Source organism: Somniosus microcephalus, chromosome 1, assembly GCF_052327205.1.
Source record: "Somniosus microcephalus isolate GS21.2 chromosome 1, FLI_Smic_1.0, whole genome shotgun sequence".
In the NCBI taxonomy this organism is placed as follows: domain Eukaryota; kingdom Metazoa; phylum Chordata; class Chondrichthyes; order Squaliformes; family Somniosidae; genus Somniosus; species Somniosus microcephalus.
Window position 1 is genome coordinate 291,150,575 of NC_140987.1, and position 27,385 is coordinate 291,177,959.

Genomic DNA, 27,385 nt, shown 5'->3' on the forward strand with positions numbered 1-27,385 from the left:
ACCGCCCCATCAGCCTACTCTCAATCATCAGCAATGTGATGGAAGGTGTCATTGACAGTGCTATCAAGCGGCACTTATTCACCAATAACCTGCTAATCTATGCCCAGTTTGGGTTCCACCAGGACCACTTGACTCCAGAGTTCTTTATAACCTTGGTCCAAACATGGTCAAAAGAGCTGAATTTCAGAGGTGAGGTGAGAGTGACTGCCGTTGACGTTACGACAGCATTTGAGCCCCAGTAAAATTGAAGTTAATGGGGATCAGGTGGAAAACTCTCAACTGGCTGGAGTCATGGCTAACTCGAAGATGTTTGTGGTTGTTGGAGGCCAATTATCTCAGCCCCAGGACATCGCTGCAGGAGTTCCTCAGGGCAGTATCCTACGCTCAACCATCTTCAGCTGCTTCATCAAAGACCTTCCCGCCATCAGAAGGTCAGAAGTGGTGATGTTCGCTGATGATTGTACAGTGTTCAGTTCTATTCGCAACTCCTCAGAAACTGAAGCAGTCCATGCCCGCATGTAGCAAGACCTGGAAGACATTCAGGCTTGGGCTGATTAGTGGCAAGTAACATTCACGCCACACAAGTGCCAAGCAAAGACAATCTCCAACAAGAGAGTCTACCAACCTTCCCATGACATTCAGTAGCATTACCATCGCCAAATCCCACACCGTCAACATCTTGGCAGTCACCATTGACCAGGAACATAACTGGACCAGCCACATAAATACTGTGGCTACAGGAGCAGGTCAGAGACTAGGTATTCTGCGGCGAGTGACTCACCTGACTCAAAGTCTTTTCGCCACCTACAAGGCACAAGTAAGGAGTGTGATGGAATACTCTCCACTTGCCTGGATGAGTGCAGCTCCAACAACACTCGAAGCTCGACACCATCCAGGGCAAAGCAGCCAGCTTGATTGGCACCCCAACCACCACCTCAAACATTCACTCCCTCCACCACCAGCGTACCGTGGCTGCAGTGTGTACCATCTGCAAGATGCACTGCAGCAATTTGACAAGGCTCCTTCGGTAGCACCTCCCAAACCCGCGACCTCTACCACCTAGAAGGACAAGGGCAGCAGGTGCATGGGAACACCATCACCTCCAAGTCACACACCATCCTGACTTGGAAATATATCGCTGTTCCTTCATTGTTGCTGAGCCAAAATCCTGGAACTCCCTATCAATGTTCCCTTTAATTTTCTTTGGATCGCACGCCCGCTTTAGAGCGGCTCATTCAAAAGTCCATGCATGCACGTTTGTTTCAATTTAAAAGCTGGCTCACTGGCTACGTGGGACCCCTGGAGCGCTGCACAGCTTAAAAGGGACATTGCATGGAACCCGTCAGATTTTTGTGAAAACTCAACTGGTTCACTCCACCCCTACTTGGTCTGGCGTACACATTACTCCAGTCCCACAATATATGGTTGACTCTTCGTGCCAGAGGGCAACTAGGAATGGGCAATAAATACTGCCTTCTCGGTGTCGCCCACATCTTATGAACAAATAAAACTAATGTCCCAGAAATTCGGGTCTCCATGGGTGAGTACGCACGGGGTACTCACCCGTAAGCCCAATGGAAGTGCCGGTTTCCTGCATGCACTGCGCATGCGCGGGAAACCGGCACTTCCGTTCCCCTGAAAGAAGGGGTTCAGAGTTCGAATGCGTGCGCAGGAGAGGCTGCGCGTGCGCATCGAACTTCGTTTTTTTTTGCAGGTTTTCCCGGGAGGGTAAGTCTGCAGAATTTACACATATAAAAAGCAGGTGTAAGGCCTGCTTTTTACAAGGTATGTGGTGAATTAATTAAAATTAAAACATTTTTTCCACAGGTTTATTATTTTTAAATACTTTAAAGCAAGGTAAGTTTATTTTTAGCCCTTAGAAAATAAAATTATTTTTTTCAAAAATTTAAATTATTGTTTAAAATAGTTATTTCATGTAATTTATAGTTTATTTTAAAAATGTGATGTTTTTATAAAATTTATTTCAAGATTTAGTGCTGTTTTGGGGCCGTAGTATTTATAAGTTTTGACAGCTCTTCCTGTCAATCTTATGAATGGAGCATTCCCTGCTCCGATTGGCTCCCCATGGCCTACGTGATCCCAGGGGACGTTTCGAACTAACTGCGCCCCTGGGATACGCAAGCACTGCGCGCTGGCAGTTGGACCAGGCCCCGGATCGGAATTCCACGGGGGCCCACAGCACAATGGCCGGCGCGCTAGGTAAGTGCAGGTCGGGGGCTTACAACCGCGGGAAGCCCCCGACCCGAATTTCTGGGCCAATATCTATTAATACTATAATTCAATAATAGAAGCCATCCACAAATTCGATTTTGATCAAGCAGGTTTACATGAGGACTTATCCTATGGTTTAACCTTTGTCAATCTGCTTTTCCTAAGTTACTACTTACTGGAGTCCAATTTGTTATTTTTTATGTTAAATATCGCACACTCCAGATATCATGCATTGTTGTAAGTGCTTCTGAGTTACAGCTTGAAATTAACGAGTACATTCCAATCTGCAAAATTCCCTCATCAAACAGCAATTGAATTGACCTCGAGCTTGTATATTTAGGACAATTCTATTCTGTGGCTTGAACAGGATGACCGGCTTGAACACAGCTCTATCTTAGCAGCAGAAACATAATGTGCTATAAAGCTTTTGTCATTATAAAACATAATTTTGCTTTGAGTGATGTTACAGGAAATTCACTGTACATAAGTATTTAGTACTAGAAACAGAGAACCAAAACTGAAGAATAACTGTAGTCTTTTTAATTTTGTTGTAGTAATGTGACCGTATTGCTCAAGCGGTTATAACATGTTTATATGTTTTCAGGGCTGTAATTATTTTTGGATATGGTGTAACATTATAGATTAGTAGTTATGCACGGCATTCAGATTTCTGGATTTTTTTTTGTTTTTATCTCTAGATTGGTCTTTTACTCCGAATGTTGCATATTAATAGAACGCTGCTGTGTTTCAAAACTGTGCTCTATAATTAATATTTAATGTGCAGAATATTAAATTGTGTGTTTTACAGACTTCAGTGGACAGCCTTTCAGGTTGACTCACCATAAATCAAAACAAACAAAAGCAAACCATGTTGTGGTGAAACGGATTCGTGAACGGTTTCTAATTGGCATTACAATCTGCATTCAGTGGCTGAGTGCAAACTGGTCAAATTCACAAAGTGTACCAAACTGGGTGGGAGTGGAGTGGAACCATAGTCTACAAAATAATTTGGATAAACTATAAGTGCGCAGTATAGTGCCCAATGAAAGTGAGTATGAAAATGTGCAAAGGATTGAACATGGGAAGAAAAGTACTTCATGAATGAAATAGTTGCGGCCAAAGTTGAGATATTGGAACTTTGGCAATCTTTGCACTTAACGTGTCCAGTCACCAAGGATCAGCCATCAACAAAGTAAGTAGAAGCTGAACTATCTCTCCAAATCAGCAGAGTACAAACTTATGCTAAAACTGCATAGCATTCTATTCAGATAATGTGTTGAATACTGTGTCCAGTTTTGGTTATTGAGACATTAAGGGAGGCAATCAAGTTATGCAGAGAGAAGAGCCGTGAGATTGATCTCGAGCATCAGAATACTGAGTTATGAGGAAAGGCGAGCGAAACTGGGGCTTTTCAGCATTGAGTGGCAGTAACTGAAATATGACTTAATAGAGGTAGGTATATTGTAGATAACAGTGAAATCAAATTTTGGCCCGATGGCAGGAAGTAATTCAAAGTAAGAGTGATCAACATGTAGAATTGACTTCTGGGTACAGGAGTGGAGGCAAAACCTCTGGAAACATTTAATAAATAAAGGATGTTGTGATGGAACTGTGGATTCCTTTCTGGGCGGATGAACTGGGAATGACCAAATGGCTTCTTTATCTTGTGACGTTTTTAAAAGACCGTTATTAAATCCTATTCAGAATGGACTTCGTGAATTAATACAAGATGGGAACAAAACCAAAATTGCATTGCGTTGGACCTTCAGTCCATCACAGTCTTTGTAGGAATAAGATAGCTATTTGTGAAACTTGATGTGCATATTGTATGAGCAAGTCACTACAGTGCAGAATAGTTAAATGAATAATGATTTTGCCAAGTAATTTTATTCACTTAACTGCTATTTTATCCATTTTAACTCTTGTATCAGGTTTGGCAAGAAGGTAATAATGGAATACAAACTGGATTGCAATTACAATCCTGTAAAAGCGATCACAGTTGTTCTTGATAACAAAGTGTATTTATGTCGTTTGCTTCATTACAATATACTGTGCAGCACAATTTTTTTTAAAAAGGCCAAAAAAATATTTTTTTATATAAAAAAAAACAAATTTATCACGTAGTGTTTATGCACTGCTAAAACATGTCAATGTTATAAGCATCTCAAACCTTGCGCATTAGCGCCCGATGAGGTGGTTTTCACACCTAAACAACAGCATTTGAGCCCTAGCACTTGATGAAAAGGACTCAAATACCTGAATTGGTTACTAGGCAACTATAACACCTTGACAAAAATGCTTGTTTTTTAAAAAAAAGCTTAATGCTTTAACGAGGAAGTATAATGCTTAAATTAATAAATCCAGACTTTTGCAATTCATTTAAACGTGTTATTCATTTAACAGGGATAGCCATCATTGGAAAGGATAGAAAAGTAATTTGTGCATGGAAGTTTTATTCTCCAACATTTTATTCTCTTATCAGTTATAAATTCATTTAAGTGGGGTTTACTGTATTAGGTATACACTTCTAGATATAAATGGCTCTCATATAAAATAAAGAACATTGGAAATTACTTCTGGATTTCAATATCTAGCCCATGCAAGTTGGGATGTCTGTTCTCTATTATGTTGTAAATTCTGTTGAAAAAATAATATACCCCTTACAAATATAATTTTTTTTTAAAAAGCCCATCATTTTGCCACTGCGATAAACAGGATGCCTGATACAAATGGGACTTGTTTAATTTATTTTCATGACTTATCTGAAAGTAAGAGCTTCCACTCAGTTTCCACTGGGCTCTTACAACTGCTTCTGTGAGCTAGTCACTGAGAGGTGTGCAAGAACTGCCAGGGGTAACTGTCACATCAATTTTACCTCTGTCCTTACTTATGGGAACGTACCTGGCCTTTGGCTGCTCCTCATAGTGGCACAACCAAAAAAAAAACAACTTGTATTTACAGGAAACTTTGTGCTATCCGGCACCCATGGGACCGAGCTGCTGCCGTTGCCTCAAAATTGTTGTACTCTCCAGAGTTAATGTTGAGAGATACGGAGATTCTTATCTCCGTATTTGACAACAAACACTGTTGCTTAGCAACAGCTTCTAAACACTCGGGTGTGGCCCTAAAGCTCTGTAGCTGAAGCTGTTGCTATAGCTACAGACCATGCACAGCTTGACTGTTCAAACAAAGCAAAAAAAACAAACAAAAAGAATAAAAAACGGCTGCTGATTTTTGCCGGTGGCTCCAGATTGCCGGATAGCTCACCTCCGGATAGTACAAAGTTTCCTGTATATAGCGCCTTTAACGTAATAAAACATTCCAAGGTGCTTCACAGGAGTGTTATAAAAAAAAAAACACACAAACTAGCACTCTAGATTTATCTCACTGCATCTTCATATTTTTCAAAAAGCATAGTGCTATTTTTTTACATCACCGGCTTCCATTTCATTTTATTCTACATACAGAATCGAGAGGACAGACACAACTAATAATTTGTTGGATTTATGATGCTTTTTGAAGCAGTAATTGCAAAAAAGGTAAATTTTTTGATTTCAATTCATACATTTGTTTGAGGATTTTTCTGAAGTCTCATATTTGTACACAGTTCTATAAAAACATCTTTCATAAAACCATTGAAAAATTAAGCTGCACTAAATCCTTTTAAAATTTCATTCATATCAAACTTGAGAGATCCTGGTATCTTTAGCAAACATCACTTTTATCATCTGTATGGCTCAGTAACACACTATACAGTGCATTTGCAAAATGAGCTGTTGTAGAAGAAACAGCAAGCACACCTTTTGTGTTTCCTTTATTAATTCAGTGAGTGTTGTTAGTGAGGAAACGCCATATGTTCTGAACATTACATATCATGCACACATCCTTGACTTGTATGGGTTTAAAATTCTAAATTCTGTTATGTAAGGAAACCAAGAAGTTAAAAATTGCATAAGATACCAATTTTTATTGTGGATTTCAAACAGTACATTTTGTTCTGAGTGTTTGGCAAATCCTTTATTTGTATTTTTTTTCCAGTTTTCTTTCCTGGTCTCTCTCAGATGGCTCTTGCTCTGTTGGTACAGGTAACATTTTGTCACCTTATCCAAATGACTGTTCTTCATGTGTGACCCTAGACCATGAGGGTTGGCATACTATGTGACAATGGAAAACATCACAGCCAAAGCTAATTCTGTCCACGTCTGTTATCCACACACACCCACTTTCTACCAGAGGTCATCAGTAAATGAAAAGAAACAGAAATCCTGACTGACCATTTATTCCTCCACGACTTCTGTCCTTGGGTGTTGAGGACCCCTTCCAGTATACGACTGCTGCTCTGACAGTTAACTCCACTAGACTGGGATGATATCTGGAACCTCCCTCATCTATAAGGCTAAATACCACACCGCAGTATTTTTACAAACTGAGCCATTGGGACAGCAGTCATTTTTCATTTGATTAGAATATAAATTGCATGATGTAAATGATGCACAAAAATTACCTTTTTTAAATGAAGACGATGCCTCTTTTTATAACTGTTCAAACTAGAATCATTATTTTCTCACATCTTCCTGCAGCAAAATTAACTCTGGCTTTATTGCATGATGTGTGTATTTTTTATGATGAAAAGATTACTATATTCTTCAAAAAGGTTAATGTCAAAACGGAACAATGATTTTTGAAATCTGATCCAAGTACAGCCGCGGGCTCACAATGATTATATCAAGTGCCTGACTGCAAAACGCAACATTGTGTGATGTAAAAGAGACAAAAAGCTGCAAATGTATTAAAAAAATAGAATATATTGGAAATTCACAGTAGGTATATCAGCACCTGAAAATATAGGTTAATGTTTCTGGTGTAGACCCTTCATCAGAATTGGACCTTTTTTTTTAAGACTAAATGAAAATAAGGCAGAAGAGAGAGCTGATAAGAGTGCAGAGTTGGATATGATGACACCTGTTGCAGAGAGGCAGTTAATGGGTTTAATGGCCTCCAGATTGGTTTTTGAAGAGCTGGAACAGGATTTAAAAACTGGTAGATGCTATACCAAGATCATCTTGCAAGATTTGTGTCGGCTTTACAGCCAGGATTGTTAGAGACCAGCTTTGAATGTAGGAATCTATCCAGTGGGGGCATTTCCACTTCAGGGATTGGTTTGCAGAGCTAGAAGAGTAGGTGTTGCAAGTCCTCCCTTGCAAGTTTTTTTTGAGGCCCAGCATGACTAAAAACAACAGCAATAGTCATGACCAAGCATATTTCAAATTCATTGGGGGAATTGCCATAATAAAGCAGTTTCAGTTACTACTGTCTGGAGAGCAAGCTCAATATTCTCTGGTGACTCATTGCTCATTAATACTAGCTAGCTGCATATTTTTTTGAGTAGCTTATCTGCTTGCTGGTCAGCACCAGTGAAGGTTCCTCTTGTACCACTGACACTGAAGAAGAAAAGTCCAGGGTTTCAGCCAGGACAGTGGATGCTGTTGATCATGATCCCAAGTAGATTCTTAACTCCTCCATGTCTCCCACACCAAAGAAGCACACTATAGTGGTCAGTGTTGGCGGCTTCCTGTGATTTATAGTTTCCCTCAACAATATTTAGCCTGGAATCTCCTTTGATACCATAAAGTAATTAGATACCCACTAAGGCTTCCTTTCATGAAAGTGAAGTAGCAGTTGTCCAAGTGAGTAGGGCCATCTTTCCCTTGAGATGTTTAACCAAACCCCACAAATCTCTCAACAGACAAATGGTCCCTTTTTAAAAATAGGCATGCTTGCAAGGGGGAAAAACTGGGTTGTACACTTGGTTTGCAGCACTATACTTTCACCTCTGGGCACTTCATTGCAAAATGGATTTGATGGGGATGAAATTTTTGTGCTTCCTCCAGGGTTATATAAGAAATTTATTTAATTCTGTCGAACACTCCTAAAGAATGTGGATCAACAACATAAATCTGGTCGCAAATTGGCACTAGATTGGTAATCTCACTGAGTGGCTTTAGGATGGCTGTTGTGGGAAATAAAGTTGTCACACTACTTCAGTCAGAGATAGTTGTCTGAGGTTGGGGTTCATGCATGTTATAGCAGAGTACAAGAGAGTTTGCTCTGCATCTAATATTTACTATACTTGCCTTGTGACTGCTTAATTATGACACTGGGTAAAAAGTGTTTAATCTGCAGCACTGATATCTCCATGAACACAAAACAATCACCAAAAGGAAGAAACTGGACATGCTTGCAAATGTATGCTTACCCTAGTTGTCTGTGCATAAGATTTGATGTGTACCTCAATGAGTATTTGGATTTAAAATGATGCCCTTCAATACAAACACAAAATACTGGAAATATGCAACTGGTCCATCAACATCAAATGAGGAAAAATGTTTTGGGTGACCTGAATAATAGATTGACACTGAGTTGTGGCATCACAAAGTTAGAGAACTTAATTAGATTTTAACCATACTTTAAAGTGTGTAGTTTTAGTAAAATTTCTGCAAGTAATGCCAAATGATCTTAGGTGGGCATCAGTGCAGCATTTGCAGTAAAACTCAGGTTGCTAACGAAGTCGCTGAAACCATGTGTAAGATGCTGAATTAAGTTTGTATCGAGTGTAGTATATCTTTAGTGTAAGTGACTTCCTCATAGAAACATAGAAGATAGGAGCAGGAGTAGGCCATTCGGCCCCTCGAGCCTGCTCCGCCATTCAATGCGATCATGGCTGATCATCCAAATTCAGTACCCTATCCCTGCTTTCTCCCCATATCCCTTGATCCCTTTAGCCTTGAGAAATATATCTAACTCCTCCTTGAATATATTTAATGAATTGGCCTCTACTGCCTTCTGTGGTAGAGAATTCCACAGGTTCACCACTCTCTGGGTGAAAAAATTCCTCCTCATTCCTCATTCCTGTCCTAAATGGCTTACCCCTTATCCTTAGACTGTGACCCCTGGTTTTGGACTCCCCGACCATCGGGAACATCCTTTCTGCATCTAGTCTGTCTAGTCCTGTTAGAATTTTATAAGTTTCAATGAGATCCCCTCTCATTGTTCTAAACTCCAGTGAGTATAAGCCCAATCGACCCAATCTCTCCTCATACGTCATTCCTGCCATCCCAGGTATCAGCCTGGTGAATCTTCGCTGCACTCCATGGCAAGAACATCCTTCCTTAGATAAGGCGACAAAAACTGCACACAATACTCAAGGTGTGGTCTCACCAAGGCCCTGTACAACTGCAGCAAGACATCCTTGTTCCTGTACTCGAACCCTCTCGCTACGAAGGCCAACATACCATTTGCCGCCTTAACCGCCTGCTGCACCTGCATGCTTACCTTCAGCGACTGGTGCACAAGGACACCCAGGTCTCGTTGCACTTCCCCTTCTCCCAATCTATTGCTGTTCAGATAATAATCTGCCTTCCTGTTTTTGACACCAAAGTGGATTACCTCGCATTTATCCACATTATATTGCATCTGCCATGCTTCTGCCCAATCATCCAACCTGTCCAAATCATACTGGAGTTTCTCAGCATCCTCCTCACAGCACATACGCCCACCCAGTTTTGTGTCATCTGCAAACTTGGAGATATTACATCTAGATCATTAATATATATTGTGAATAGCTCATGACATTAGATTAGTGAAAATACATTGACAAAGTGGAACATTCTACTTGTGTATGCATGATTACTAACTTAGAGAAGCACATTTAAAATATCCTGCTGGGGGCAGTAGTTTGCCAAACAGATAAATCAAAGATAAAAACAGAAAATGCTGGAAATACTCAGCAGGTCAGGCAGCATCTGTGGAGAGAGAAACAGAGTTAACATTTCAGGTCGATGACCCTTCATCAGAACTGGAAAAAGCTGCAGATCGAACAGGTTTTTAAGCATTTGCAGCGACACGGAAAGGGGGGAGGGGAGGAAAGAACAAAAGGAAAGGTCTGTGATAGGATGGAAGGCAGGAGAGATTAAGAGATGGTGCAAGGCAAAAGGAGATGGTAATGTGACAAGTTAAGAAACAAAAGATGGCTCTAGATGAAGTGTTTAAAAAAAAAAAAAAAATGAATTGGGGGGGGGGAAAAGAATAGGGGCAGAGGTTATGGTCTGAAATTGTTGAACTCTATGTTGAGTCCAGAAGGCTGTAAAGTGCCTAATCGAAAGATGAGGTGCTGTTCCTCGAGCTTACGTTGAGCTTCATTGGAACAGTGTAAGAGGCCGAGGACGGTGAGGTGGGAGTGGGAGTGTTAAAGTGACAGGCGACCGGAAGATCGGGTTCACCCTTACGGACTGAACGGAGGTGTTCCGCAAAGTGGTCACCCAATCCCCAATGTAGAGGAGACCGCATTGTGAGCAGCGAATACAGTATACTAAATTGCAAAAAGTACAAGTAAATCGCTGTTTCATCTGGAAGGAGTGTTTGGGGCCCTGGACAGTGGGAATGGTGGAGGTGGAAGCTCAACGCAAGCTTGAGGAACAGCATCTCATCTTTTGATTAGTCACTTTACAGCCTTCTGGACTCAACATAGAGTTCAACAATTTCAGGCCATAACCTCTGCCCCTATTTTTTTTCCCCATTCATTTTTTTTTTTTTTTTTTTACACTTCATTTAGAGCCATCTTTTGTTTCTTAACTTGTCCCATTACCATCTCCTTTTGTCTTGCACCATCTCTTAATGTCTCTTCATCTCTCCTGCCTTCCATCCTATCACAGACCTTCCCTTTTGTTCTTTCTTCCCCTCCCCCTTTTCCCTGCCCCTGCACTTGTTTAAAAACTTGTTCGATTTCCAGCTTTTTCCAGTTCTGACGAAGGGTCATCGACCTGAAACGTTAACTCTGTTTCTCTCTCCATGGATGCTGCCTGACCTGAGTATTTCCAGCATTTTCTGTTTTTATTTCAGATTTCCAGCATCCGCAGTATTTTGCTTTTGTAGATAAATCAAAGACCCTGAATACGCAGTCACCAGCGTAGCTAAAGAGTACGCCGCCGACATCGCAAGGAAATCTGCACTTACCTCGTGCAAACCCCCCTTCGAGAACTTGCTTTCAAATGCTGCAGAGTTGTGCGCAGCGTCGTGCCCTATGGAGCACAGCGTTATACGTATGCGAACCTAGGATCACGTGGGGCGGTGCTCCTTTCACTTCCTGACTCTCAGCCAATTACCAATCCAATACTCCAGAAGTGAAATTCTGGGTTAACGGGTAATACAACCAGTGTGGCGTTCGTTGAGCAAACTTTTTATGTTGGAAATATCACTATTGTACAATGTAAGATCTATTTGTTAGGTTGAAAGTCCAAAGGCGGAAGTCACACCCCCATCCACATCAATGGGGCTGTGGTGGAAAGGGTGGACAGCTTTAAGTTCCTCGGAGTCCACATCTCGGAAGACCTCTCCTGGTCCCTCAACACCTCCTCTCTGGTGAAGCAGGCCCAGCAGCGCCTATATTTCCTAAGGAGGCTGAAGGGATGTAATCTGTCACCCCTGATCCTCTCTAACTTTTACCGCTGCACTATAGAGAGCATCCTGACAAACTGTATCACAGTATGGTATGGCAGCTGTAGCTACTATGACCGGAAAGCCCTGCAGCGGGTAGTCAAAACTGCCCAACGCATTACCGGCACCCGGCTACCGACCATAGAGCACATATACCAGAAACGCTGTCTACGGAGGTCACGGTCCATCATCAAAGACCCTACCCACCCCAGCCACAGTCTGTTCGCCCTCCTGCCATCTGGGAGACGCTACAGATGCATTTGCACCCGTATGACCAGATTTAGGAACAGCTTTTTTCCCAGGGCTGTCATCCTACTGAACTCCACAAATAAACTCTAAAGCCTGCACATCTGCCAATGCACTTTATTATGGTTATATTTATGTTAATATACTACAAGCCAAATGTATGTTGAATGTTTAAATGTCTTAATCCAAATGTACACTCTCGGGAGCCGCAAGCCTACATTTCGTTGTACTGCACTTGTGCACTAACGGTGACAATAAAAGTTGATTTGATTTGATTTTTGATTTGAAGTGGTAATTTTATTTTTTAATTAGAAACCCGAGGTGAATGTAGCCAGTGTTTAAGGCACATTGAATAGATCTGAAGAGGGTTTCCTGCAATGCAAAATATAGTAGAGTTTTTTAAAATGTGTATGTTATTAAAGTCAACTTAGTTCTAGAAGTAACTGTTTCAGAGTTGAACATTTTCCTAATACATGAGAAGAAAATGCCCGTTGTTTGATGTGGGATATGGAAGTGAAAGTTTACGTACGGCCACTTGTAAAGGGGTTTATATCAGATGCTATAAATATTCAGAGTTAACAAACTGAATTTTCTACACAGATGTTGAGGTATTTAGGTGTAGAATAGGTAGGTCCATGGTTTTAAATAAAAAGCTACACCTATCCAATGGCAGCAAATAATTGAACATACATATTTATCGTACAGCACCAGTTAACAATTTGGATTTAGTGGGATGTGAAATTACGCTAGTTGTCTATTACTGTGCAACAGGCTTCCTGCGCCTGTTTGCACCAGACTTAAAAATTTTCAGCGTAATTACCTCGCAGTCGGTGGACAATTAGCCCAACTTTTCGCCAGCACGTTCATTTGTATGAGGAGGTAAAAGACGCAGTGAAGCATATGTGCAGTCGGAACTTGACATCGCAAGTTCGGGATTTAGCGCATGCGCAGTCAGTTTTAAAGGCGGTATGAGAATACACCGTCATACCGACCGCAAATTTTGCCCCAATATGTAATGTATAACTCCATAACCTTTTGAGTTCATGATTTTGTGGAGACATAATTCTAGGTGTATTACCCATGACCAAACTATGATGTACTTTATTTGTTAACTCATTCAGCAACTTTTTATACAAATATGATGTAGCAGAACATAACTGATTTCATTAAACTTTGAATTTAAACCTTGTTAAAAGAAAGTCAGTATATCTTTGCCTGAAAATATCTTCAATGTCATTTTAAAAAGAAGATATCGGTGCAATTTTTGTTTGCCATTTTCATGTTTCAAGATAATTCATTCAATTTGTGTGTGTATGTATAATGATATGTAATACTAATTCTTTTTGGTATGTTCAGCGATTTTCATTTTCCTCTAACAAATGACCATTAGCTAATTTGTTGGATTTTTTTTCCAAAATCAGTTGAGACTTCGGGCTCGATTTTAATAACTGATGCGGGTTGAGGGCGGGCCTGCTGCTCGGCAGCTTTGGGACCCGCACCCGGCTGCCGCCTCCCAGCACTTCTGATTTTGGCTTCAGTGGCCTCGTTACGGCCGACGTGCGGGTCCCTCCAGGCAATTGCTTGCAGGATGTCAGATTCTCGTGTCTGATGACGCGTTGTTTGTTTGTAAATTTAAAGGGGCCATGTCCCCTTTGCATACAAATGGCTTGGTGCTTTATTATCTTGAAAGGGGAGTTGACAGTGTCTGTTCTGAGCAAAATTTAATGAATGATATTGCTGGTCATATTCCAGAAAGAGATTCATGATTTTTTGATTTTTTACTTTATTATCTGACTATGAAATGAAAAAGATGCCAGATGTGTTCCCATCATTTGCTTAGTAATAATGCTTTTTTCTCTGAAAGGTGCTGGGAGCTGCAGGAATGGCAGCCCCAAAAACTAAGGCTGCAGCCAGGTTCAATGAGGGCTCTCTCCATGCTCTTGTTGAGGGAGTTAGAGGACGTCAGGAGCTCCTCTTCCCTGGAAACGGAAGGAGGAGGTCTCCTCAGCAAACCAAGGCAGCTTGGCTGCAAATTGCTGAGGTGAGCTCAAGATCTGTGTGCAGACGCACATGGGTTTAGTGTCAAAGTTTTAATGATCTGCTGAGATCACCTAAAGTGTAGCCTCTGTTCTGGGAAATGGAAGTTCAAGAGTGAGGGCTCAGGGCGATTTCCACTTAGAATGATGTTGGTGACATTGAGCGCAAACCACTGTTTATTGGACAGATGATGCCTGGGGTTTGAGACTGTCTGAGTTATATTCAACCTGTGGGTTGAAGCATTAGCTGGCGCAAATCTGGCATGGCTGAGTGCATCCCTTGCCTGATGGCCATCAATGTGGTCGCCTGCTGCTGGATTTGCCACATCCGGCCCCGCAAGGGGTCACTCCCCATCCTCCTCCTCATCCTCGTCCTCTTCAGCTTCCTCCAAGGGGGCTGTGCTGAGCCACTTGTTCATCCGGCAGCACTAAGCCGCGCTGCTCTTCCTCCAAATCTGACGACCAGAATGAGAGGATGTAAATGGTTCCCATCCTGTTATAGATTTCAGTTGAGGCAAGAAGCTTGCAAGCGCACACTCAAAGTGGCCTGAAATTATTCCAGTCAGTTCAAACAGCAGATGGGTGTCCGCTTGACCAGTCACAAGGTCATTAGATTTGCAAAATCTTATTTCAAACCTCCAACAACAAAGTTGTTGCATTTGAATGCCAGCCATGTTACAGGAGCACTTTTAAAGTTCTGCACCAATAATGACTACAGATCATATCCTCCACCAACTTGTCCCCTTGCAGCAGACTATTTCTGACAAGACGGTAAACAGGAGCCAGAGGCCCGAAAATGGGAAACCTGTATCAAAATAGGATTATCAAGGCAGTTAACAGACTCTTAACTGCCTTAACTACCTGTCCCACCAGTTGGAGTCGGGTCAGTTTGGGAGCGGCTGACCCGACACTCGCAAAAATCGCGTGCGGGCGGGATGGAGGCGGGTTGGGTGTCTGAAGCCATTTTTTCTGATTTTCGCAGCTGACCCACCTCCAAACCTGCCTCCTCAGGGCTATTAAAATCGAGTCCTTCATGTTCAACAGAGAGGGCAGTAATCTCTTTAAACAGTTCATTAAGCAACCATTTGTCATCTTTTTGTAGTGTTTGTAATATTTGCATATTGAATTATCATTGGCCCGCAGGCATCTGTAAGGAATACCTATTCTATTCACGTGATCACATGCTGAGTTGTCATTGGCCTGCAGGCATCTGTAAGGACTGCTATTGTTTTTGAAGACCCAGGCTAGGGGGTCCTAACTCCATCTTGTCCCCACTGTGCTGTATGATTGAGATCACAGACCTGATGCTTCATAAAAGAGTTTAAACTGTAATACTCCGTTGTCCTGCAAGTTATTATTTTTGTACAAAGTGTGCAAAACAAGACATGGTATCAGAACAGGGATTTGAAATGGACGTCGTTGGAGCTCCCTTACCTCGAATGAATTGGGAATCTTTGAACTTACCTGGAGAATGGCGCAAGTTCAAGCAACATGTGCAGTTGATATTCTCGGGTCCATTGAAAAGCAAAGGGGAGGAAGAAAGATGCAGCTACCTACTCCTGTGGATCGGAGAAAAAGGGAGAGACATTTTTAACACATGGTCTCTCACTGCGGATGAAGCAAAAGTACTGAAAAGCTATTTTGACCGTTTTGAAGCATATGTGATGCCCAAGACAAATACGATATTCGCTAGGTACAAGTTTCAGAAGAAAGTACAAGGAGCTAGTGAGTCATTTGAACAGTTCGTGACCGAGTTAAAACTGCTGGTAAAAGTCTGTGAATATGCAGAGATAAAGATGAGATGGTCAGAGACCGCATCGTGTTTGGAATACATTCAGCTAAAGTGAGAGAGAAACTTTTGAATGTTGGGTCCGGGCTAACGCTGGACAAAGCTATGGACATAGCTAGATCGCACGAGATAGCCCAAGCACAGTTGAAAACCAAAACCGGCGCCACGAGCAGCTCGTGTGAACAGACACTGCACGCAGTTAATAGACACACACCAAAGAACACCGCCCAGAGAGCGTGTTTCAGAACAGAAAGAACAGAGAGTTCTAAAAATGGGTGACACAGACATAAAAAGCTTAAAATTGTGGAAACAACTGGCATGGAGAAATGGAGTACTGCCCTGCCAAAGGAAGGCAATGTGGTAAACGGAACCACTTTGCTAAAGTTTGTAGGACTGTTTTAGGAGAAGCAGTGCACACAGTGAGTGACAGCCAAATGCCAGATAGGGAGCCAAATGCAGAGGAACTGTTTATTGATTCTGTGTCACAGAAAAAACAGATTTCAGAGACGGAGCAAGCCTTTGCCGATATTGAGATAGGAAAACAGGGCACAGAGCTTAGTTTTAAACTAGACACTGGAGCTCAGGTTAATGTAATTCCTTTGAGTGAGTATCACAGCTTGAAGGATGAGTGTGAGCTACAGCCCACCTCACGCAGACTGACCATCTATGGGGGTGAGCAGCTCATTGTAAAAGGCACATGCGTGATGAAATGCAAGTACAAAAAGCGACAGTCATGGAGGAGTTTGCTGATGTTTTCAAAGGAATCGGACTATTCCCAGGTGAATGCACTATTCACCTTGACCCAACAGCATCCCCTGTGGTTTGCCCACTGAGAAGGATACCCCTTGCTCTACGTAGTTGCCTGAAGGAGGAGCTGCAGAACATGGAGAATACAGAAATCATCGTCCGGGAAACAGAACCGACAGAGTGGGTCAACGCGTTAGTAGTGGTTGAGAAACCACGTACAGGCAAGCTCAGAGTCTATCTCGACCCCAGAGATTTGAACAAGGCTATCAAACGCCCTCATTACCCTCTACCAATGCTAGATGACATCATACCCAAGCTAGTGGGAGTACGTTACTTCAGTGTAATGGACACACGATCAGGATACTGGACTATCAAGCTCACGGAAGAGTCATCTAAGCTAACAACGTTCAACACCCCATTTGGATGCTACCGATTTCTGCGTTTACCATTTGGTCTTATCTCGGCTCAGGATGAATTCCAGTGGAAGATCGACGAAACCTATGAAGGCCTCGACGGAGCAGTCGCAATCGTAGACGACATCCTCATCTATGGCAGGAATAGAGAGGAACATGACAGGAACCTCAGTGCGATGCTACAAAGATCACGGGAGAAAGGTACCCGGCTCAACCCCGAGAAAAGCATAATTGGATCCACCGAGATCAGTTATTTCGGGCATCGCCTCTCAACTGATGGCATTAAGCCGGAGCCAGAGAAAATCTCCAAGAAGATGGAGCCGCCGAAGAACTGCGCAGAGCTAGAGACAGTACTAGGCATGGTTAACTACTTAGCCAAGTTTGCCCCGAGCCTCTCCGAAATCAACGCACCCATGCGTCAGTTGCTCAAACAATCCAATTAGTTCCTGTGGGACAAACAACATGACGCAGCATTTCAGAAAATGAAAGACCTAATCACCAGAGAACCAGGACCAGTTCTTGCCTACTTCGACCCCAACAAAGAGCTCAGACTACAAGTGGACGCGTCAAAGTACGGACTAGGTGTTACTGCACGAGGGAAAGCCCATCGGCTACGCTTCCAGAGCTCTGACAGTGAAATCAACTATGCTCAAATCGAGAGAGAGCTGTATGCAATTCTGTTTGGATGTAAGCGTTTCCACCACTACGTCTATGGCCGACAAGTCATTGTGGAATCCGACCACAAGCCCCTCGAGTCAATCATGAGGAAACCACTAGCCGCAGCCCCACCAAGGCTACAGAGAATGATCCTTCAGCTACAGAAGTACGACTTCACAATCATTCACCGTCCAGGCAAAGACATTCCTGTCGCAGACACGCTCTCCAGAAAGTCTCTTAGCTACCAGGACAGCAGCCTCAGTGAAGGCATGGATGTGCAGGTGCACATGGTGTACAACAGCTTACCAGTGAGTGACTCAAAACTGAAGGAGATCCGAGCAGGAACAGAGAAAGATGCACAACTCACACTGTTGAGCAAAGTCATACATGAAGGATGGCCTGAGGAAAGGAGGAAATGCCCTCAGAGCATATCTGAATTCTGGAACCACAGAGACGAACTGTCACAAATCAACAGAATCATCTTCAAAGGGGAGAAAATCATCATTCCTACTAGTCTCGGAGAAGAGATGTTGACAAAAATTCATGCTGGACATATGGGCATAGAAAAATGCAAACAAAGAGCACGTGACATTGTTTTGGCCCGGAATGTGCAAACACATTGAGGACATTGTCGGAAAATGTTCCATTTGTCTAGAACGCCGCCCATCAAATGTCAAAGAGCCCATGATACCTCACCGTATCCCAGACAGGCCCTGGCAGGTCGCGGCAACGGATCTGTTAACATGGAACAACGAGGACTACATAGTGACTGCTAATTACTACAGCAGATTTTTTGAACTGGACAAGATTCACAGCACGACATCTGCAGCTGTGATCCACAAGCTAAAGGCAGCCTTTGCCAGGCATGGCATGGTAGAGACTTTAGTCTCAGACAATGGCCCCCAATACAAATCAAAAGAGTTCGAGCCGTTTGCCAAGGCATGGGATTTCACACATGTCACATCAAGCCCACATTACCCTCAAAGTAATGGCCTTGCTGAAAAACTGTCCAGATTGCAAAAACACTCATGGACAAAGCCAAAGTGGACAAAAGAGACCCCTACATCAGTCTCCTTGAGTACCGCAACACTCCAGCGCAGCTGTTGATGAGCCGCAGCCTTCGCTCAATCCTTCCAAGCACCAACCAGCAGCTGCAGCCAGAGGTCGTCAGCTGCATGCAAAACTTGTACAGAGACAGCAACACTAAAAGAGATACTATGACAGGTCAGCTAGACTACTGCCGCCGCTGCACAATGGAGAATCCGTCAGAATCCAGGAGTATGACTACTGGAAGCCAGCAGTCGTCATTCAGCCAGCTGACACTGAGCGATTGTATCACGTCCGCACCCCAGAAGGACTGGTGTACCGCTGCAATCGCAGGCACCTCCTGAACACCAAGGAAAAGCACCGTCATTCCGACGAGAGGATCAGTTCAACAGAGTGTGATGAACAAAGCAATACACAAAACACATCATACTTACCTGAACCTAAACCTGAACCTGATTTGTTGACCGATTCAGGAGCATGCTCAGTTCCATACCCCACAAGGCCGGGACGAGAGGTTAAGCCTAGAGTTATCCGTGACTTGTGAACTGTCAGAGTGTAGGCGGATCGCTGCCCTAAAAAAAAAAACTGTACATAGTTATTGAAACGTTGAGATGTTTTCAGTGCTAGTTAAATGCTGAGTTTACTTATGTTTATGCTACCGAGAACATTAGGTAGAAGAAAGGTTTAAAAGTAATGCATAACATTTTTCTTTTAAAAGAAAGGGGATGTAATATTTGCATATTGAATTATCATTGGCCTGCAGGCATCTGTAAGGACTGCTATTATTTTGGAAGACCCAGGCTAGGGAGTCCTAACTCCATCTTGTTCCCACTGTGCTGTATGATTGAGATCACAGACCTGATGCTTCATAAGAGTTTAAACTGTAATACTCCGTTGTCCTGCAAGTTATTATTTTTGTACAAAGTGTGCAAAACAAGAGTGGTGTGAACAAAGTTGTAAAGGATTTTTGTTTATGCGCAAAACTGTAGCAGCGACTTATGTTAGTAATGGTGAAGGTGATTTAGTTTTAGTCTATATGTGCCTTTAGCATCTTTTATTAGATGTAAACTGCAGTAACATAATTGCTTAATGTTATTGATTCTGGCTTTCTAAGTAAGATAAATCAACAAAATGAATGACCAAAATGTACCAGAAGTGTAGCTAAATGTAGCTTTAATGTCCAAAGTGGTCTTTCATCAATTTAATAAAACCCATAATGCATTTCCTGAAGGCAGAGAGAGACGTATTCATCTTAATTCTTTTACTTTAAGTAGCATAAAGAAATGTATTATGAATTGTTTGTGACAGCAATTCTTCTATTAACTTGTATTTAAAATACCTTTGATGCTATTTATAATTAGATTTCCTTATTTGTTATGTATAAACCATACAGCCTTAGATTTTTGCCTCTGCTCCTATATACTTTTACAATCGTGATGGCTTAGACAAGAATATTTATTATACTTTCAAGAGTATATTATTTGGTATGTGTTGCCCACAGCTGAAGCTCAATTGCATTTTTCACTTCATATTTTAAGTCTTCTGCACACTTTAATATATATGTGTATTTCAAATATAGAATTACACAGAAAATACTTCTCATAATTTCCAAGGTCTTTCTGCATTCCAGCTGCAAAGAAATCTATGAAATCCTGTATGCAGATTTTTCTTTCTCTCTCATAGTTGATCTTTGTCAAATAAGCATGATAGTGCCCAGGTTATTTGGTCAATGTTTCCCGCCACCTCCCCCGTCCCAAATTTCACCAGGAAGACCATAACATGTAACTTTGTGTCTCTTAAAATCAATGGCTAAACTTTTGTACTCACCAGGAAGACATTGCACATTTTCTGCACGTGCAGCTGGATGCACCGGAGCAGGCAGCCGTCACATTATGATGGGCTTTTGTAAATGTCATACTGTTTAATAAATAAAATTGGATTATGTAGGAGAAAAATGTTTGAAAAACCCACTGTAACCATATTGGCTGTACTGGAGCCCTGTAATTTGCAGAAGTTCCACCATTGACGGCTATGCCTACAGCTGCCTAGGTCACACACTCTAGAATTTACTCCCTTATCCCTCGGCTTCTTCACCTGCCTCTCCTCCTTTCGGACTTTCCTGAAAACCCACCTCTTTTGACTAAGGCTTTGGTCTCTCCTCCTAATATCTCCTCATTTGCTCGGTATTTAGTTCTTCCTTATGCTTCTGTGAAACACCTTTGGATGTTTTTCCAAATTAAAGCCATTAAATAAATGCATGTTCTTGTTAACCCAACAATTCTAAGCTTACTTATATACTAGTAATCTGATGAGAGCAACTATTGCAATTTGAGAATTTTGAATTCAGTTTAAAAAATCTGGAAATAGATAGCTCATATCAGTGAAAGTGACCCTGAAGCTGTGTGATTGCCATAAAAATTGGCTCACTATGTCCTTTCAGGAAGGAAACCAGTCATCCTTACCAGTCTGACCTACATGTGACTTCAGTTTCACACCAACTGTTTGATTTTGAATTGCCCGCTGAAGTGGTCTAGTTGTATCAAACTGCTGTAGTGGATCACAAAGGCCCACCACCTTCTCAGAGCAACTTGGCTGGGCAGTAAGCGACGCACACGTCCCGAGAATAAATTTAAAAAAAATATGTAGGCAATAGATGTAATGCTCAGAATGTTTTCGAATATGAATTGCAAATGCTTGTTTATCAATTTTTTTCAGTTGCAGTATTTTTTTTTGTCTTCTCAGTGTACCTGCCGGAAAGACATGGTTAAGATATCCATGGATATCTTTATAGAAAAATTTCAGCCAAGCAGGTACACACTCTGGAAAGAAGGAAAGGACATTCAAACTATTGATCACACAAAACCCACTCCTGAATCAACTCCTGAGCTGGAGACTTGGCAGAAGCAAAGAAAAGCAACTCAAAGGAAGTCTGAAATGTCTATGAAAAGGTAACTTATTCAACTCATAATTAAACCAGAAATATGCAGCACAAGTTAGTTATGGTGTTGAAGTGCTTCAAAGTCTGTTAATCTGCTGGCAAAAGTGGCTAACTAATCTTGTCATTCCCCATATGTTCCGTGAATGAACTTTGTTTAAGAGTAAGAGTAGGCCATACGGCCGTTCGAGCCTGCTCTGCCATTCAATAAGATCATGGCTGATCTTCTATCTCAACTCCACCTTCATAGACGTCCACATATTTTAAGTAGTGGGTCATTATAATGCAAACATTAAATATGTAGTTTGAAAATACTCATTGCCTACCATTACTGTTGGATACCGTGATTAAAAATACTTGTTACAAAATAACTGTTCTCAAAACATTATGAATTCATTGCCTTAGATTTTATTTTGATATGGCAATGCCAGTAGAAATGAATAGGTACAATCCAGGATCAGTTGATTGGGGAAAAGGTTTATAGGGATACAGATAATTTTATCCAAGACCATTCCAACCTGACAGCCATATCTTCTGCAGTCTCTATCAGTTCAGAACTCGATCTAAAAAGATAAAAACTCTAGAAGATGAAAGGGCATTCAGCGAACCTGTGGCTAAAGAAACAACTGCGGACGAAACATTTACAGATGGTATCAATATCAAAGAAGAACCCAGTGGGGGAGCACAGAAAGAAGAGTCTAGCAATACAGAAGTAATGAGTACTGGAGAAGAACGTATTGAGGAAATCCAGCTGGATCAGAACCTATTGGATAAAGTCCAGTCACCAGGTGAGATATAGACTGATTTATGTGTTCCCTTCGATTAAACAGTTCAAAGCCATGAATCTTTAGTAGACAGTTGCGATATCAAGTTAACTTTTTCATAGTGCCTTTCATTGTCCGTTAACCTACAGAAATGTTCTGAACGTGGCAATCATTTTCACTGGGTCAATGGCATTGCATGGTGCAGCACTGAGTAGTAAGGTCTCTGGTTTCATTATTTGCTATGTGCTGAGTTACTCTATCTCATTTGGAGCAGTTGACATTGGTGTTGCTTAGCCCAGGAGAAGAAAATAGGCCTCATGGTTTGCTTTTGATCACTATCCTGCAGTATTTCCTGGAAATGCATATTACTGGATGCTGGGTGAGGAGGACAAGGTCAGGCTTGGGTTGCCCACTACAGTTGAATAAGCCTGCTGGCGCTCAAGTGAAGAACAATCACTTGAGCAAGGTGATGGAGGACTGCTGCCACCTGTGGAGCTATATTCCTTCATGATTTATCATTCAATAGTGCAAGGACGAAGGATTAAAAAGTGGAGAGCAATTTAAATAGTTACAAAATTTATAGGGAGCAATATTGATTAGTGATTTGTAATAAAACAGTGAATTAAAACATACAGAGCAACCAAAAATATAGATGCGAACAAAGTACTGCGGATGCTGGTATCTGGAATAAAAACCGAAAATGCTGGAAATACTCAACAGGTCAGGCAGCATCTGTGGAGAGGGAAATGGAGTTAACGTTTCAAGTCAATGATCTTTCATCAGCACTGGAAGGTATTAGAGATGAACAGCCTTTAAGTAAGTGCAGCACCAGGGAAAAGGTGTGTTTGGGGGATGGGGGTGCGCAGGTAAAGAATAAAAGGGAGAGGTCTGATGGGGTGGAGGGCAGGAATGATTAAATGACAAGTGATAATGGTGCAAGGGAAAATGAGGTGATAGAGATGTATAGGAACAAAAGATGGGTCCTGAGTAGCTGTAAATGCTTACAGCAGAGCAGGAGGTAAGCATGGAAAATCTGACAAACAACGTAAACTTGTATTTATATATGTGTTGACAAAGACTGTAAGGCTCCCATGGCACGGAAGAAACACAGGTGGACCCCAATGATGCGGATCAGTCTGCCAGCCGTGTACTAGTCGGGAATCCCCACCACAAGTACCTGCCCACACCTTCTTAAGTTGTTAAGCTTAATGCTAAGGCTGGAAGGCTGTAAAGTACTAGGCAAAAGAGGTGGTGGAGGAGGTGTGGGCTCAGAAAGCTGGAGAACTGAGAATTGTGACCCTTCAGGACACTCTCAATCTCCTTCAATTCCAGTTGCAAGAGTAATCAAACCATGGGTTCCTTTGTTTCTCCAGTGTCATTCAGCACTTAAGATAATTATAAAATGTCAAAACAATAGGTCTGTATCAATGCAAGCTGAAGTAAGGCTCCCTAACTGCACAGCAGTGGGTTGGTGCTGGTGCATTCAACAACGACGATGACAACTCGGGGTATAATGTGGGTGTCGCTGGCAAGGCCAGCATTTATTGCCCATCACTAATTGTCCTGAACTGAGTATTGGTGATTTTTTTTTAAGTCTTAAGTTTATTTCTGTTAAGTTATTTAATAGTCTATTAAGTAGAGGCATGGCAGGGCACCTTGATCCTGTGGAATGCATACCTTGTGCCATGTGGGGACTCCAGGACACTTCCTGTGTCCTGGACAATCCCATGTGCAGGAAGCGTCGTCCGCTGGAGGAGCTCAAATTCCAGGTTTCGGAGCTTGAGTGGCAGCTGGCGTCACTGCAGTGCATCCGTAAGGCTGAGCGTAACGTGGATAGCACATTTCGGGAGGTGGTCACCCCGCAGCGTAGGAATGTGCAGGCAGAGAGGGAATGGGTGGCCGTTAGACAGACAAGGAGGTCCAGGTAGGTAGTGCAGGAGTCCCCTGAGTGCATCTTGGTCTCCAATCAGAATACTGATGAGGGCGATGGTTCCTCTGGGACGTACAGCCAGAGCCAAGTCCATGGCACCACAGGTGGCTCAGCTGTACGGGGGGAGGAGGAAGATCGGGAAAGCAATAGTGATAGGAGATTCGATAATTAGGGGAACCAGACAGGCGTTTCTGCGGCTGCAGACGTAATTCCAGGATGGTGTATTGCCTCCCTGGTGCTAGGGTCAAGGATGTCACTGAGCGGCTGCGGAACATTCTGAGGGGGGACAGTGAACAGCCAGAGGTCGTGGTCCATATTAGTATCAACGACATAGGTAGAAAGAGGGAGAGGTCCTGCAGGCAGATTTTAGGGATCTAGGAAAGAGATTAAAAGGGAGGACCTCAAAGGTAATAATCTCCGGAATAATCCCAGTGCCACGTGCTAGTGAGTATAGAAATAGGATAGAGCAGATGAATGCGTGACTGGAGAGATGGTGCAGGAAGGAGGGCTTTAGATTCCTGGGCCATTAGGACCAGTTCTGGGCGAGGTGGGACCTGTACAGGCTGGACGGGTTGCACCTCAACAGAGCCGGGGCCAATGTCCTCACGGGTGGTTTGCTCGTGCTTTTGGGGAGGGTTTAAGCTAAATTGGCAGGGGGATGGGCACCAGGATGTAGCATTAGAAAGGAGAAAGAAGGTGCACAAAGGATTGGGAGAGACAGATAGCACTAGAGTAAGAAATAGTACAGTATTAGGTGGGGGTCAGACTAAGAGAGAATACAAGAAGGTCTAAGATAGGTTAACAGTGCATGTGTGCAAAAGCACAAAGTGTGGTAAATAAGGTTGGTGAGCTGCAGGCGCAAAGAGACACATGGGAATATGATGAAGTGGCGATAACGGAGACCTGGCTCACAAAAGGGCAGGATTGGGTACTAAATATTCCTGGATATAAGGTGTTCAGGAAAGATAGGGAAGGAAAGAAAGGAGTTGGGGTGGAAGTATTGATTAAGGAGAATATTACATTGCTGGAGAGAGAGGATGTCCTGGAGGGGTCAAGGACAATCTATTTGGTTAGAGTTGAGAAACAATAGAGGTGCCATTACACTACTAGGTGTATTCTATAGACTACCAACTAATGGGAAAGACATAGAGGAGCAAATTTGCAGAGAAATTACCGAGAGATGCAAGAACTATAGAGTAGTGATAATGGGGGACTTCAACTATCCAAATATAGACTGGGATAGTAATAGTGTCAAGGGCAGAGAAGGGGAAGAATTTCTGAAGTGTGTTCAGGAGAACTTTCTTGATCAGTACATTTCCGGCCCAACAAGGAAGGAGGCATTGCTGGATCTGGTTCTGGGGAATGAGGTGGTTCAAGTACAGCAAGTGTCAGTTGGGGAACATTTAGGGAACAGTGAAAACAGTATCATAAGGTTTAGATTAGCTGTGGAAAAGGACAGGGAGCAATCTAGAGTAAAAATACTTAATTGGAGGAAGGCCAATTTCAGTGGGTTGAGAATGGATCTGACCCGGGTAAATTGGAATCAAAGATTGGCAGGCAAAACTGTAATTGAAAAATGGGCTGCCTTTAAAGAGATGGTTTGGGTACATTTGAGGTACTTTCCCACAAGGGGGAAAGGGTAGGGCAACCAAAGCCAGAGCACCCTGAATGACAAAAGAATTAGAGGGTAAGATGAAGCAGAAAAAGACAGTATGACAGATGCCAGGTTGAGAATACAAGTGAGAATCAGGCTGAATATAGAAAGTTCAGAGGGGAATGAAAAAGGAAATGAGGGGCAAGGGGAGGGGCAAATAGATTGGCAGATAACATAAATGGGAATCCAAAAGTCTTCTATAGGCATATAAATAAACGGGTAGGAAGAGGAGGGGTGGGGCCGATATGGGACCAAAATGGACACCTACGCATGGAGGCAGAGGACATGGATGAGGTACTAAATGAGTATTTTGCATATGTCTTTACCAAGGAAGAAGATGCTGCCAAAGTCATGGAGAAAGAAGAGGTAGTTCAGATACTGCATGGGATAAAAATTGATGAGGAGGAGGTTGGCTGTACTTAAAGTAGATAAGTCACGAGAACCGGATGGAATGCATCCTAGGATGCTGAGGGAAGTAAAGGTGGAAATTGTGGATATATTGGCCATAATCTTCCAATCCTCCTTAGATACGGGGCTGGTGCCAGAGGACTGGAGAATTGCAAATGTTACACCCTTGTTCAAAAAAGGTTGTAAGGATAAACCCAGCAACTATAGGCCAGTCAGTTTAACCTCGCTAAAATACTTTTAAGTTATGGGGCATTTGCTTATTAAAATTATAATCAATGTTCCCTTTAAACGGCCGCGCAGCGCTCTGGAGCTCCCGCACAGCTGGTTCACCGGCTTTTAAATGGAAAACCGCGCATGCGTGGAATTCTGGATGGGCTGCACCACCTGTTGATCAGGGCCGGGCGACGCTAAAAAAATTAGAGGGAACATTGATTATCATGTATGCAAGTTTTTTAAAATTTGCATGCTGTCTTTGAAAAGTAGGCTAAATTACCTGGTTATGTGCAAACTTCACATAGATTGCTACTGTTAACAAGGCTGATGCGGTTGATTTGAGAGATCAGCCTCAAACTTTGATTAAGTGAATAAAATTCTGCTGAAAAATTGATTGCATGAAAATAGAAGGAATATATAATGTCTTGTTGAATTTTAATTTGTGTTAAAGGAATTCATTGAGATGTGGCCAGCAATTCATATTAATCCTGCTTTTTTATGATTTTAATGTTGCAGGAAGCACCACGTTAGACTTCTTTTCTAATATGTGCAATGAGCAATGTACCATGTGCAATGCTGAACTAGAGAATTTAAATCTTGCCATAGAACTCCTATTTTCTTTAAAAAAAATTTAATTGTATTTTGCATAAATTTGCTTTGGGATTTATAATTAGTGTTTTTGGTACATTTCTATTCCTATGAATTATTATTTGCATTATTCTTTGCCTACTGTGTGCTTACCATTGTTATTATTTACACAGCTTTGGTATAGTGGTTTGCTGTTCCTCATTATGTATTTGTGCTTCTTACATGATGACCTTT

At 42.2% G+C, this 27,385-nt stretch overlaps 1 protein-coding gene across 7 annotated transcripts in view; it reads left to right on the forward strand.

Moving 5' to 3' along the window:
* Positions 1-27,385, forward strand: part of LOC147124839 (lysine-specific demethylase 4C-like) — a 645,681-nt gene that overhangs the window by 243,135 nt on the left and 375,161 nt on the right. For all 7 annotated transcript variants that reach the window (XM_085993864.1, XM_085993875.1, XM_085993908.1 and 4 more), the window contains 2 exons: positions 21,402-21,607; positions 22,135-22,382. In XM_085993864.1, the coding sequence (XP_085849990.1) occupies positions 21,402-21,607; positions 22,135-22,382 (454 nt within the window). The remainder of the gene's footprint in view (positions 1-21,401; positions 21,608-22,134; positions 22,383-27,385) is intronic.